Source organism: Chlamydotis macqueenii, chromosome 2 (genome assembly GCF_036417535.1).
Source record: "Chlamydotis macqueenii isolate bChlMac1 chromosome 2, bChlMac1.mat, whole genome shotgun sequence".
In the NCBI taxonomy this organism is placed as follows: Eukaryota; Metazoa; Chordata; class Aves; order Otidiformes; family Otididae; genus Chlamydotis; species Chlamydotis macqueenii.
In genome coordinates this window covers 147,419,632-147,432,168 of record NC_141557.1, presented here as the reverse complement: position 1 = coordinate 147,432,168, position 12,537 = coordinate 147,419,632, and the positions used below count along the sequence as shown (strand labels likewise).

General features: G+C 45.5%; 1 protein-coding gene across 4 annotated transcripts in view; it reads left to right on the top strand.

Annotated features, from left to right (window-relative positions):
- The first annotated feature begins 2,137 nt into the window (after positions 1–2,137).
- Positions 2,138–12,537, top strand: part of CSMD3 (CUB and Sushi multiple domains 3) — a 743,929-nt gene continuing 733,529 nt past the window's right edge. For all 4 annotated transcript variants that reach the window (XM_086741185.1, XM_086741184.1, XM_086741183.1 and 1 more), the window contains exon 1: positions 2,138–2,416. In XM_086741185.1, coding sequence (XP_086597311.1) covers positions 2,239–2,416 — 178 coding nt within the window. In that variant the 5' untranslated portion in view covers positions 2,138–2,238. The remainder of the gene's footprint in view (positions 2,417–12,537) is intronic.

The window sequence follows — 12,537 nt, the reverse complement described above, 5'->3', positions numbered from 1 at the left end:
TCTTTTGCGTTCTGCTTTGGGAGTAAAGGATGAATTATTACCTTTCCAGATTCCTTCAATATTATTTTCTACAATACCGTGGTACTACTGCATCTATCTATATATATATAATGTATATATGCATAAATATATGTTCATACACATATATAGAAAGCCTCACAACGCATCCACACCCCTGTTGAACACAGTTCCTAGCCAGGACACACCTTCCCACAAATGCACTCCATGCACACACAAAACCCCTGCACACTGTTCAACAGGGGGAAATGCAAAACCCTGTGCAGATACATGCACAAAGATCCATGCTTCGTGACTGCCTGCCTGCCAAAATTTCCCAGCTCACGCACTTGTGTAGATAGACACTTCACTTCAGATTATACCCATATATGCACATCCACATAAAAACATACACACACAAACCTGTACGAATGAACACATACACATACTTGTGCAAGACAAAAGCATGCGCAATCACAGAGGCACACAGATACTGATGTGTAAGAACACATACGCACATACCCAAACACACACACAAAACACATGTACACACAGATGCACAGATACAGACACTCTCACACACACAAAGAAATATGTGCACACATACACACGTAGTCACCTGCACAGAATCATCACACAGGCACACAGATGCACACACACACAATGCCCACACAGAAATACACATGCACACAATCACACACCACACACGCGTGTGCCCACATTCCACACAGCAGCACATGTATGCACACAAACACACCCACAAGGCACGCACTTGCACAGGCACACATGCACCCCAACACACACTCACCCACACAAAAAAAAAATTGCACAACGCACGCACCAACAGAAGCAAGCCCTCACAGACGCACCCGCACCATCGGGTCAGTTATACGCGCGCGCGCACAGGCATGTACGTGCGCACATCCTTACGCACAAAAAGGCACCACCACCCCCACGCACCTGGAACAAACACCTCCGCACACCCACTCACATGCGCACCCTCACACCGCAGGCGTTGCTTGCCCGCCCCCTCCGCACGCTCCCCCCAGCGGAGAGAACGGCCGCCCCGCGCACCTTGCGCAGTAGTTGCGCCGGGAAGAAGAAGGAAGCCGAAAGAACGGGTTCCGAGCCCCGCAAGGCGAGGCCGGTACCGGTGCTTGCAGCAACCGCCCGGCAACCCTCTTTCCCCCTCCGCCGGGGCTGCCCCCGCGCAGCGCTGCGCAGCGCCCCCCCCGCGCAGCGGCACGGCCCCGGTGGCGCGGCGACTCGGCCGCTAGGTGGCGCCAGCGCTCTTCCTGGCGGAGGCGCGGCCGCATCGCCCCCGCCCGGCCCGGCCCGGCCCGCCGAGAGCTGCCGCACCCCGCCCCGCTGCTACGCGGCGCTGCGCGGTGCTGCGCGGGGTCTCCTCCCCCCCGCCCCCGCCCGCGGGGTCAAAAGAGCCCCCTCAGTTGCGGGCAAGTCTGTGGCCGCCCTCTTTGGGGAGCGGGGCTGTGCCCGCATCGCTCCTGCCCGCCGCCTCCCCGCGCCCGCGGAGACCGCCTGTCTTTAATGGCTCCGCGCAGAGCAATTAGTCTGCACATCCCCTCAGAGACGCACACGCTCCCGTGCGAGGAGTGTGCCTGAAGGCGCGCCCGCGCCTGTGTGTGTGTGTGTGCGTGAGTGTGTGCCGGTGGTGAGGGTGGCAGCCCCCAGGCACCGCACGTGAATTCTTAATAACGGGGCAGCGGTGGTTTGGGCGAGCAGCGGCAGGATGGGTGAGCCCCGCCGCCTTGGCTGCCGGCGGCTCCTTCGAGAGGCTGGGGAGACCTCGCCACCGTACGATTTCTCGAGCCGTTTTCCCAGGCAGAATTGATCCTCGTGGGGGAACAGGGGGGCGGGCGGGGGTGGGGGGGAGAATCTCAATTGCAAATAGTGTTTGGAGTTTATTGGAGAGAGCGTCTGAGCGTTGAGATGCTCTGCCGTGGCTCCTGGTGGATGCTGTAACGAGGCAGGGTTGTGGTGGGTTTCGGCTGTGCAGGGAGTTGGGGTAAGCGAGGGGGGGGAGGGTGGGGGGAAGGAAAAGACACGATCGTGAGTAGCTGAGACTTTGTGCCCCCGTTGGAGAGATGGTTGAGTCCTCGTCAAGGTTGCTGTGGTATCCCAGAAACACCATTCACTCCGAGCTGTGACCGCGCACCATCAACAGCAACAACTCCGCTGCGCCTGGCCGAGGAGCAGGAATTAGGAGCTCTCAAGAATAATATGAAAGGGATCTGCAGAGGGGAAATCCGTGCAAAGGAGTCGAAATTAGCAGACTTTTGGGAAAGGGGATGTACTAAATGTGGCCAGCTGGACTTCATCCTGGTGAAGAAAATGGAGATTAAAAGTGGATTTACATTTTGGAACCTCGTCTTTTTATTGATGGTTTCGTGTGTGAAAGGTAGGGTAGTATTCGAGGGGTATATTTTTAGGGGTTTGTTCGCTTTCGGTCAGGGCATTCCAAGCTCTTACCTTATACCAAGATGTATTTTAAAATGTATTTATCTCTTATTTTCTATTTTTACCCTGGGTACTTTGCAATGGAAAGCCATAAATGATCGCTAAAGCGGGGAGGAAAGAGGGAGTTGATTCAGAGCTCTCTTCGGAGATAGGAAATGTATTTGCTTGCCAGGCTCGGCGTTCAATGCAGTGACTGAGCTGGGGCTCAATAAATATTCTTGCAGTATGCTCGAACGGAGACGTGAGTTGCTTCATATAGCCCCTAACTAGTGTATATTCAAGCAAAATCCACCAGATGACTTTTTTTTTTAAGGTGATAATGATGGGGGGGGGGGCAACGATTGCCTACATTTCTAGTTCTCGGTCGAGCAACCGGCTTTTTGCGGGAATGCCTGTATCGATACACTTATTAGTTTAACCCTTTGCGTGAGGAAAGTTACGGCGGAGCCCAGTGTGTGCGTAGCCGTCTCACAGCCCTAAATGCGCTTCACGCTCAGCTGTTTGTATGCACGCAGGGCTCCCTGACAGTCGAGAAGGTACGGTAGCAATTTCGCCTTGAAGGCATGTTTTGCCTCTGGGTGCAAAGATCGACGCCTTTTCTCTTCCCCTCTTTGGTCCCTTTACCCTGATGTGTCGGGGGTTTTGGGGTTGGGTTTTGGCGGGTCTCTTTTTTGGGGCAGGGGCTATTTTGCTTTCTTCCTGCTTCTCTGATCGTGAAAGCAGAGCAAAAAGGAAACCTCCAGTTAGCGGCATAAATATCTCCGCTAACTCTGTGCTTGCAGACAGTTAAGGGAAATGCTACACACAGTGAAAAGAAGAAATATGTGTCTTGAATAATGTGCACCTTCAGAATTACATAGGCATCGTTAAACGGTGAAGTGCTGATCCCATCGCGCATGCTTTCAGTAAAAGGATCTATTCTGCAACTCCCCACAGTCGGTTGCCTACCCGAAATAATCTCCCCTTGTTTGCGGCCAGTCATTAATATCTGATTAATCACCCTTTTATCCCCATCCTCATCCCTCCTCCCCGCCACACTCATACACTCCCAGAATATTTAGTAGACCTTATCGATCCTCTCCGAGTTTTTAGACTTGGTTGTCGCCTACAGAGGTTGCCTGCACGGGTGGGAAGGAGGTGTGCTGGGAGTGGGGCGTTCAAAGGCGTGCCTTCCCAAGCTGGCTCTGCCTTGGATGAAGCAGTTTATTGTAGAGCTTTGCAGCTGCTTGCCCCCCCCCCCTCCCCTCCCCCACCTCCCCCCCGCCACCTTTTAACATCGCTTGGAAAAGACAATTCGTGTTCCACGAGGGGGGAAGAGGGTGTCGAGGGCTTTTACCTCATCCCGCGTTATCCTGACACGAGGGATCCAAAGGGAATGAGCTCACTTGCGACGTTAATGCACATTTTAATTACAGGCAGCTTCTCTCTGTTTGCGGCTGCTGAAGCGAGCTACTCCCTGCGCTTTGCCCCGTCCCGGAGAAGGTCCGCGACCAAGACCGACCGGGGGCTTTGGGGGCATTTTTTTTTTTTTTTTAATTTTCCCCTGTTTCAGGGAAACGACTCCTCTGTGGCGGGTGGGACCGTTTGGAGCGAGGGGCTGGCTGCCTGCGAAGCGCGCCTTGCCGTTCCGCGGCGGTGCGGGGGCTGATGGGCGGCTCCAGAGCGGCTGCCGAAGCAGCTGCTTTGTGAGCCGGCGTCGCGGGGCGGCAGCATCCTCCAGAATTAAAGGCTCGGGCGGTTCTCCCCCCTCGTCGCGATGGCCGCGGGAGTCGTGCAAGTTTCCACAGCACCTGTTGAGAAGCCGCTTCGCTTGCCCTTGGGTGGGGTGGAGGGAGGAAAAAACACGGGATAATGAGGGCGACTATTGGGATGAAGCAGCTAAAATAGCTTAAGAAAAAAAGAGGAAAAAAAAAAAAAAAAAAACAGGCTTTGCAAAACTGGCCCTTTCTCTTCCTGCCCACGTACGGTCCCAGAGAGATGCTGTGAAACGGTTTCCTCTCTACTGTTAGGGCCTGAGCTTCCCAGGTGCTGACCCTGGCAGTTTCTGTAGACTCCCCTCGGACTGAGGGGCCCTTCCAGAAACTGTGAATCTGGTAGGTCAGATTTTACATCCTGGATGAAGGCTGCTTTAGGCAGCCAAGCTCCACAGAGCTGGCTTAGACTCACTGCAGCACTGCATCTATTCTGCATGCTTATATTTAATTTTCTCCCCACTCCAGTGAAAGAATACATTTTACCTTGATTTACATTCCCATTGTGTCAGCACACACTTCTGCTCCCAGAAACCTTGGCAGAGGCAAACAATGAATTAATACCTGCACATTTAAAACATTCCAGATGTTGGGAGCAAGTTGACTCCCCAGATCCTGCATCTGCTCTACCATTGCCCGGCAAGGCCTTTTCACCACACCCTATCTCCGCAAGCTCTAGCTCGTATCCTTCCTTGCTTAATCACCACTACTGAATAGTCCAGCATCACAGCATAACATGCAAACTGTTGCTGAGGTTCCTGTCATGCAGACCACTTCCACAGCTTTGCTAGATATTTGCCTCTCAGGCCCTTCCTATTTGTGCCATCGTCCTGTCACCATTTCTCCAGTCTTGATCCACAGCTGTTCCACTGTTATAGGTGTCAAACTATCCCAAGGTGATTACGAAGCCATGCACGTATCTGATTAATTATGCACTCATTGTATATATCCATATAGACAAAAAAAATTATTCACATTTATCTATAAAATTGTGCCTCTTTGGAACCTTGCAACAATACTTGGGAGGGGCTAGGAAAGGGAGAAGAAAGAAGGAGAAAATGGAAGAAAGGAAATTGTCAGAACTGCTGGGGAAGATGTGATAGGAAAAGCTGAAATTTCTTCAATGGAAATCTTTAACTACTTACAATATCCCACTACACCATGGATCAATCACCAACAAAATCTTCCTTGGATAGACATGACATAAAAAAAGCAAAGAAATGGCACCATTGAAAAGTGAAAGAAGGCACAGAAGGCATTAAAACAAACACAAAAAAAACCCCCAAAATCTCCACAACCCAACCCTTAGAAAATGCTAAGCAGGGTGATTCCTGGCCAGCTGCAGGGGATGATGGATCCTGTCCTCTTCCCTTTAAATGTGCAAGACATTTAGGAAAGCTCATTCCCCTTCTCCCTCACCGCTCCCTGCCTCCCCGAGAAAAATGAGAAGCACCATTTAGACACGGGAGATACAAACCAAGCTTGGAGGAGAAGGAAGTGGAAACCTCCAGCCTCTGACTCCCTTACAGAAAGGGGAGGAGAGGGGATAAAAGAAAGAAAGAAAAAAAAATAGTAAAAATGAAGTAGCATCACTGAGCATTGCCTCCTGGGATTTAGGAGAGAAATCACTGATACCTGCAACCCTTCGATTTGGCACCTCCGTCCATCCAAAAAAAAAAAAAAAAAAAATTAAAAAATCAGAAAATGCTTGTGATCTGTTTGTGGAAGCAAACCAAAGAGGAAATCAGGCGAAATGACCAGAGATTACAAGACTCTTCCATCTCTTCGGTTTAGCTGTCGCTCCACGGCAGAGAGAAGAGAGCACCAAGGTCTGCTCTTTTGTCTGCCTGGCTAAAATGAAGCATTGCCTCTGCTGTTCCTGTGTTCCCCGGTTGCAGTTGTGACAAGCGGAACAAGGGCAGCTTTCAAAACAAAAGGGAGATGAAGCAGTGGGCTTTTAAACCGCTCATTTACAGAAGAAGTGATGAGAAAATGGAAAGGATTTCAATTTCCAGTGATGAGTACTTGGCGTGTGGGAATCTTTAGCAGGGACAAAGTGTGCCCTGCTTCTTTCAGCCACCTCTGCAGTCCCCCTGCCCCCCCAATTCCCACCTCAGTCCCGCTCCCTTCAGGCTCCGCCAGCCCCTCCCCACTGCTTCCTTCCCAGTCACTTGACTGGGGTTACTGGCTGGTGGCTTTCCTCGGTGGGGCACGGGTGGGTGCAGCGAGGTGCGAGGAATAGTAGGTTCAGGTTTCCTCATTTCCAGATTGTCGCCGCCGCTGCTGCATCTTTGTGTGTGCGTGAGTGTGCGTGTGTGTACGCACGCAGGGGTGCAAGTCCTTCCTTTTCAGCTCCTCCATACACGCTTAGCTCCTCCGCACAAGCTCAGCTCCTCCGCGGTGCCTCCTCTTTCCCACAAGCTCCCGCATATCACACAGGGCTTGTGCCCGCTGGACTGCGCGCAGCACCTAAGCGATTTTTTGTTTGTTGGGGTTTTTTTTGTTGTTTTTTTTTTGTTTGTTTGTTTGTTTGGGGTTTTTTTTGTGTGTGGGGTTTTTTTTTGTTTGTTTTGTTTTTCTTTTCTTTTTTTGTTTTTTTTTTTTTTTTAAGCCGCACGGTTCTGCAGGGCTGCAGACAAAGTTACCCTCACCACCACCACCCTGCCCTTTCCCTCCAGTTCAGGGCTAAAACACGGCTCCACTACGCGAGTCCGCTCTGCCCTCTGCTTAGCGCAGGGCTCCTCCCCCTCTTCTTCTGCAGGGCAGAAACTAAGAAACGCACAAACCACCCCTCTCAGCGGTATCAGCAGGGACCATGTCCCCCTCCGCTGCCCGGTGACACTGGGGACCCGCAGAGGGCACAGAGGAACGTCTCCTGCAGTCCCCGCATCTCCACTGCGACCAGCAGCTGTCGCGGAGCTCCCCCCCGCCACCCTCCGCCGCTCCCGGCACCCGCACCGGTACTGGCACCCGCACCGGTACCAGCACCGGCCTCCCCCGCCGCACCGCCCGGCAGGTCTTCTCGATGCTCTCCTGTCGCTTGGCTTTGCTTTCTTTAGCTCCTGCAAGTCTTTTGTTTGCCTGGCTGAGACAGCGCTAGGGTGGTTTGGTTGTTTTTTGACACACGCTGAAACAGCCCCTCACTCCCTGAGCACAACGAGCCCGTTCCTCGCCGGAGCGGGCTGGGGGTCCAGGCAGCCATGCAGGCTGAAGAGGGACAGTCTCCATCTCCAGCTCCCTTACCAGCATCTCGGCTTGCAAGCACCAGCCCACCAGACCCAAAGAACTCAGTGGATGTGCTTTCAAATCCCTCCTTTTCCGAAAATTCTGTACAACAAACATAGCAGAAGCTTATAGTCTACTTGTTTTTTTTTTTGTTGTTGTTGTTGTTTGTGGGATATTTTTGTTTGTTTGTTTGTTTTTGAGGAACAATTCAAGTAGGATCAATTGCCTATCTAGCTTAGTGCCCTTTATCTCCAACGGTGACTGTTAGCAGCAGTCTAGGGAAAGATACGAGAAGCACAGCAAATACAGAGCGACTAACTAGCACATTATTCCGGATTTCAGCAGCCAGCAATTTTGGGTCTCCCGAGCTAGGGACTGCCTTTAGGATACCATGTTTTAAGAGACATGGATTGACGTGTGCTCCACTCATTTGTCTGTTCTCTCTCCTTTGGCTGCCTTTACATTTTACATCTGTCTGAAAGCATCTGACTGGAAGCACTGAATAGTAAAAAAGCTTGTAATAAAATTGTCTTTATTGTATGCAGTGTTGTTGATGGTCTTCATCAGTCAACCCTCAAAATTTGAGATTTGTAACCATTGAATGCACATGGATCTAGTAAAGACAGAAAAAGCACACAATTGTTTAGAGAAATTTTAGGATTTTGAAATTTCCTGTGATGATAGCTCAATTTGTATGATTGTAACACCTTTTGAGAGACAAAGTTATGAAGAATAACATAGCCTTGTATTCCTCTTTTTTTTTTAAAAAAAAAAAAAAGTGTCTTGGACACTGTCTGATTTTCAGAGATGTTGAGCATTTCTGATTCCAGCTGGTTCCAGTAAGAGCCTACGGAACTGGTTAGCACCTGTGAAGTAAGGCCAGGTGAGTCCATTGTTATAATACTGCGACAGAGAGAGAGAGACAGTATAAGTCAAAGGAAGACATCTATAAAGTAACTTCCAGTTATATGGAAAATGTTAATTCTATAGAATCTTATAAATTGGAACTGATAGGAACAGGAAAGGCTTTATGATCTACTGCAAAAATTGGGGTTTTTTTACTTCTCGACTGATAGAAAATGTCAATTCTAATTTAATGGGGCTGTGGCTCAGGTTCTTGCTGATGAGTATCACTTGGCTTGTATTTCTGGACATAATGGTTAAGGTTGAAATGATAGAACAAAGCCTTTGTGGGAAATCGGTTTACCAGGTTACTCCAAAGGAATCTCCCAGGAAAGAACAGTCAGAGAACAGAAAACTTGGGCTAAGATGTTGGTTTTTTGTTAGACCTCAATAATTTTAAGGGAGCCTTTACTACGTGAGATATTTGAAGAAGCAATATTTAAGTAGTAAATCAGAGAGGCTATAAAACTTAGCTTACCATTTTGACTGAATAATTTTCATGCTAAGGTTTATTGAAAAATTCCAGAACTCTCATGAGTTTTAACACTTGCCTTTCAAACAACTTCACAGAAGAATATTTCTTTCTCAATAAATTTGTACAATTTCTTTACAAAGAGAGAGAATCTTTGCATTTATCAGCAATTCAAGGGATAATATTTAGCAATGATCTTGGACCTACAGTGGAGGGTGCATAATATGTAACGTACAGGACATCATCGCCTCTTAAAAAAAAAAAAAGCCTAGCAGTACTAGGAAATGTTGAATATCTGCTTCCCAACATCTAGCTTTTCTTTTGGGAAATGGAACAGCCAAGAGTATCGTACTATGACAAACACTTTTTAAAGTAAACCTGCGCACACATACAGGCATACTGTGTTTTTGTAGATGTTTACATTTAGTTATTTACTTTTCCTGGACAGATTTGCATTCATAGTCTCACTGCCTTGTTCTTACAGATCACATAAGATTTACTACGGCTCCATAATCACAGCATTAAAAGTGGTGAATACCATTGTAAATGGTCAAAGAATAAAATGGTAGAAATTCATAATCTCCTTCCCAGTGTCTGAAATGTTAGATAAATAAGTCTATAGATTTAGAAACGGTGTTGATCAGAAAGAGAGCGAGACTCAAAGTATTGGGGAATGGCATACAGGGGATTCCACTCGCAGAATGGTATTGTCAAAGAGCAAGGTGAGACACAACTAGCACAGACATAGAGAGACAAACTGCCCGTTTTCCCTTGGATTCTACAAAATGCATCATAGCATCATGTATAGTATTCATATTGTATCATAGAAATAAGGTGAATAACAGTAATTTACAGAAGGATTCATGGGGTGATGAATTCTAACTTCCTGAGGCCTGTAAGTAACACAGAATATCTTTGCAATAAGACTAAAGGAAGCTGGAGGCTTGAGGCTGAAGTGACTGAGTAACTACTTGCATTATACAGATGATGAATCACTATTTCTGACCTTGAATTCTATTTAATCTGTTTCCCATATCTACATATCTTATTACTTTTATATCTTTAAGCATTGTAACTTATTTGATTTCATTCTCATGGAATTGTGTATATATGTATATGTACATGTATAATATACACGTATAGAAATGACATACATATATTCAATTATGTTATGAAGAAGTTCAACAGACTGCACTGTTAGCTTACAAAGGTGGAGGTAAAAACTGTTAGCTTACAAAGGTGGAGGTAACAACTTGAAATGTATGTACTTCCCAAGTAATTTGTTACCTCTTAATTCATGTGTATTCCCAATCTCAGAAGGATGTTCTACTATAATATGTAACTGTTTTCACCAACAAAACAAGACTGCAAGTAGTGATAGCTAGCAAACATTAGGAGGAAAGCTTGATAAAAAGAGAAAAACAAGAGTTACTAAAAACACTAACAAAAAATTATCCTAACACATTAAGGATTAACTGACACAGTTGTTTATTCCCACTGATTTAGGGAAGTTTTACCAAATATAGTTCCTAAAAATTGTTTTTAGTAGAATGAAAACCTCTAATCTCCTTTCAAATACAGAAAATATATTTCTGTGCTATTTTCTGTTTTATTTTAATACTGGTATTATCGTTTAAAGAGGCTGACATATCACATCTCAGAGGTGGCTGTATTTCAGTGGCAGTTAAAATGATCCCTCTGCGATCATTATCTTCTTATAAAACTGTTTTCAGACCCAGCAAGTGGATATCTGCAATTGTAGTTTGGAGTCCTTAGCTGAAATGAGCTGCATAAATGCCGAGAATGGATGTTCTTCTCCTTTCAACATAGCATTGAGATGAAGCTACTTGAATTACAAAACCTTTCCTCCATTATTTAGTCTAATCCAGAAGAAAAAAAACTTCACATTCTGCTGTAGTTAGCTTTCTTGATTGTAGTGCAGTTTTCTTTTGGAATCTAGGCTTAGTCTAATTAAAACTAGTATTTTAAAAATCTATATCAAAGTTTCATTTTTGCTTCTGTATATCAATTTTGATCCAAAGGTCAATGGAAGTTATAAAACAGGATATAAAATGAGTTTCTAAACTGCCTGTTGTTAAGCCCATTGAAAACAACAGGAGAGTCTGGAATAGGACCTTTGAAAGCAGATTTGCTTCTGCTTCTTTTCCTACTCAGTTTTGAATTACAATTTTCTGTACATGCATTTCCTTTGACTTGGAAATATAAATTACAACAGAAGCCATGTATTTCACAATAGTGTGTACGTTTTCAATAGAAGTGCTCTTTGGAAAACTCACATTGCATTATAAACCTAAAAATTGCAAAAGTAAATTGCTTATGATTCTGTTTAATGAAAATAAATTATATGTTTGGATACAGGCAGAAAATGCTCTGTCTTTCTACATTTTATTTATGATCACGTCAGCACTTCTGGGGATCAGTCCACTACATTCAATGCAATGGTAGTATGCTAACACAATGTGAGCTGTAGTCCTTAAAATAATGGAATATTCATGCTTTTTGTCAGGACATACGCTGAATTACAGCCAATTTACCACCTGGTTTTAAAACTCCGTATTAAATTTTTCTTCTCCGATAAAACATTTTGGAATTTGTGGAAGGCTGCTAATAGCTGCAAAGGAGCTGGGAGGAACTGAGAAAATAGATTTCAGTTTAGAATGCTTTCAGCTTTAATTATTAATGCAATTTGGTTTTACTTTTATTGGATTATCATATAATCCAGATATGTATTTACATTAGGAAATGCTGAATTAGCTAGCAAAACCAAAGCACAAAAAATAGGTAACTTTCCACATTAATTTTATTGTATTCATCTTCTGCTAGCATGTTCTTTGCATTTGCCACCATCTCAGAGTCTATGTGCATGTAATATACTGAGCCAAAACTGCAAGAACCAAAATATACTGAAAAACAAGTGTCCAAATTCTGACTTATGGAAACCTGATCTGGTTAACCAAAGGTGGAGGGAAGAAAAAAATAGATCTTTGGCCACCTCACATAGTCAAGTCAAACAGCTCTGTGATAAAAGATGCTTTTTTCATGCATCTCCAGGGGTGTGTGCACGTCAGCACTTCCGGTAGCAGGCATCTGTAGCTGTGTGCTCTATCAGGAAGAATCTATGCTTAATTCATGACTATGCCCATCTTGTGTGTTTTCCCTTTAATACACCTATGCTAAGTGACACTTATTCTTTGACCATATGACTACTGCTACTGACTTTAGCAATGCTTGTTGCATGACATGGCAGTTTTAATGACCACAAGAGAAGAAATACGTATAATTCATAATTCATAACAAAAGGGCATTTTCTCCCTTACATCAATATAGCAGTCATAAAAGAGCACTGTTCCTCAGTCTAATGTATTGAAGTAACATGATACAAATTGTGTTTTGTCAAGTGAATGTTTTAGCAATACTCATGGTAACAATCCTTTCCTCTTAGGACAATTACTAAAACGGCTAAGATTTTTACAGCATTCACATTATTTACTGAATATGAAAGCCTTTCATATGAAACTGCTAAAAGATTTCCTCTTCAATTAGATCCTTCAATAAACGGTCCTGGAACTGAGGAAATGTCAATATCTTATGTTTGATGGGCTTGAAAACTGTCCCCTTACAGCCAAAAGAGGGGAATGGACTGCTCAGTCCTCAGTTTCTTGGTGTGTTCTTCAACTTGAAAACAAATAG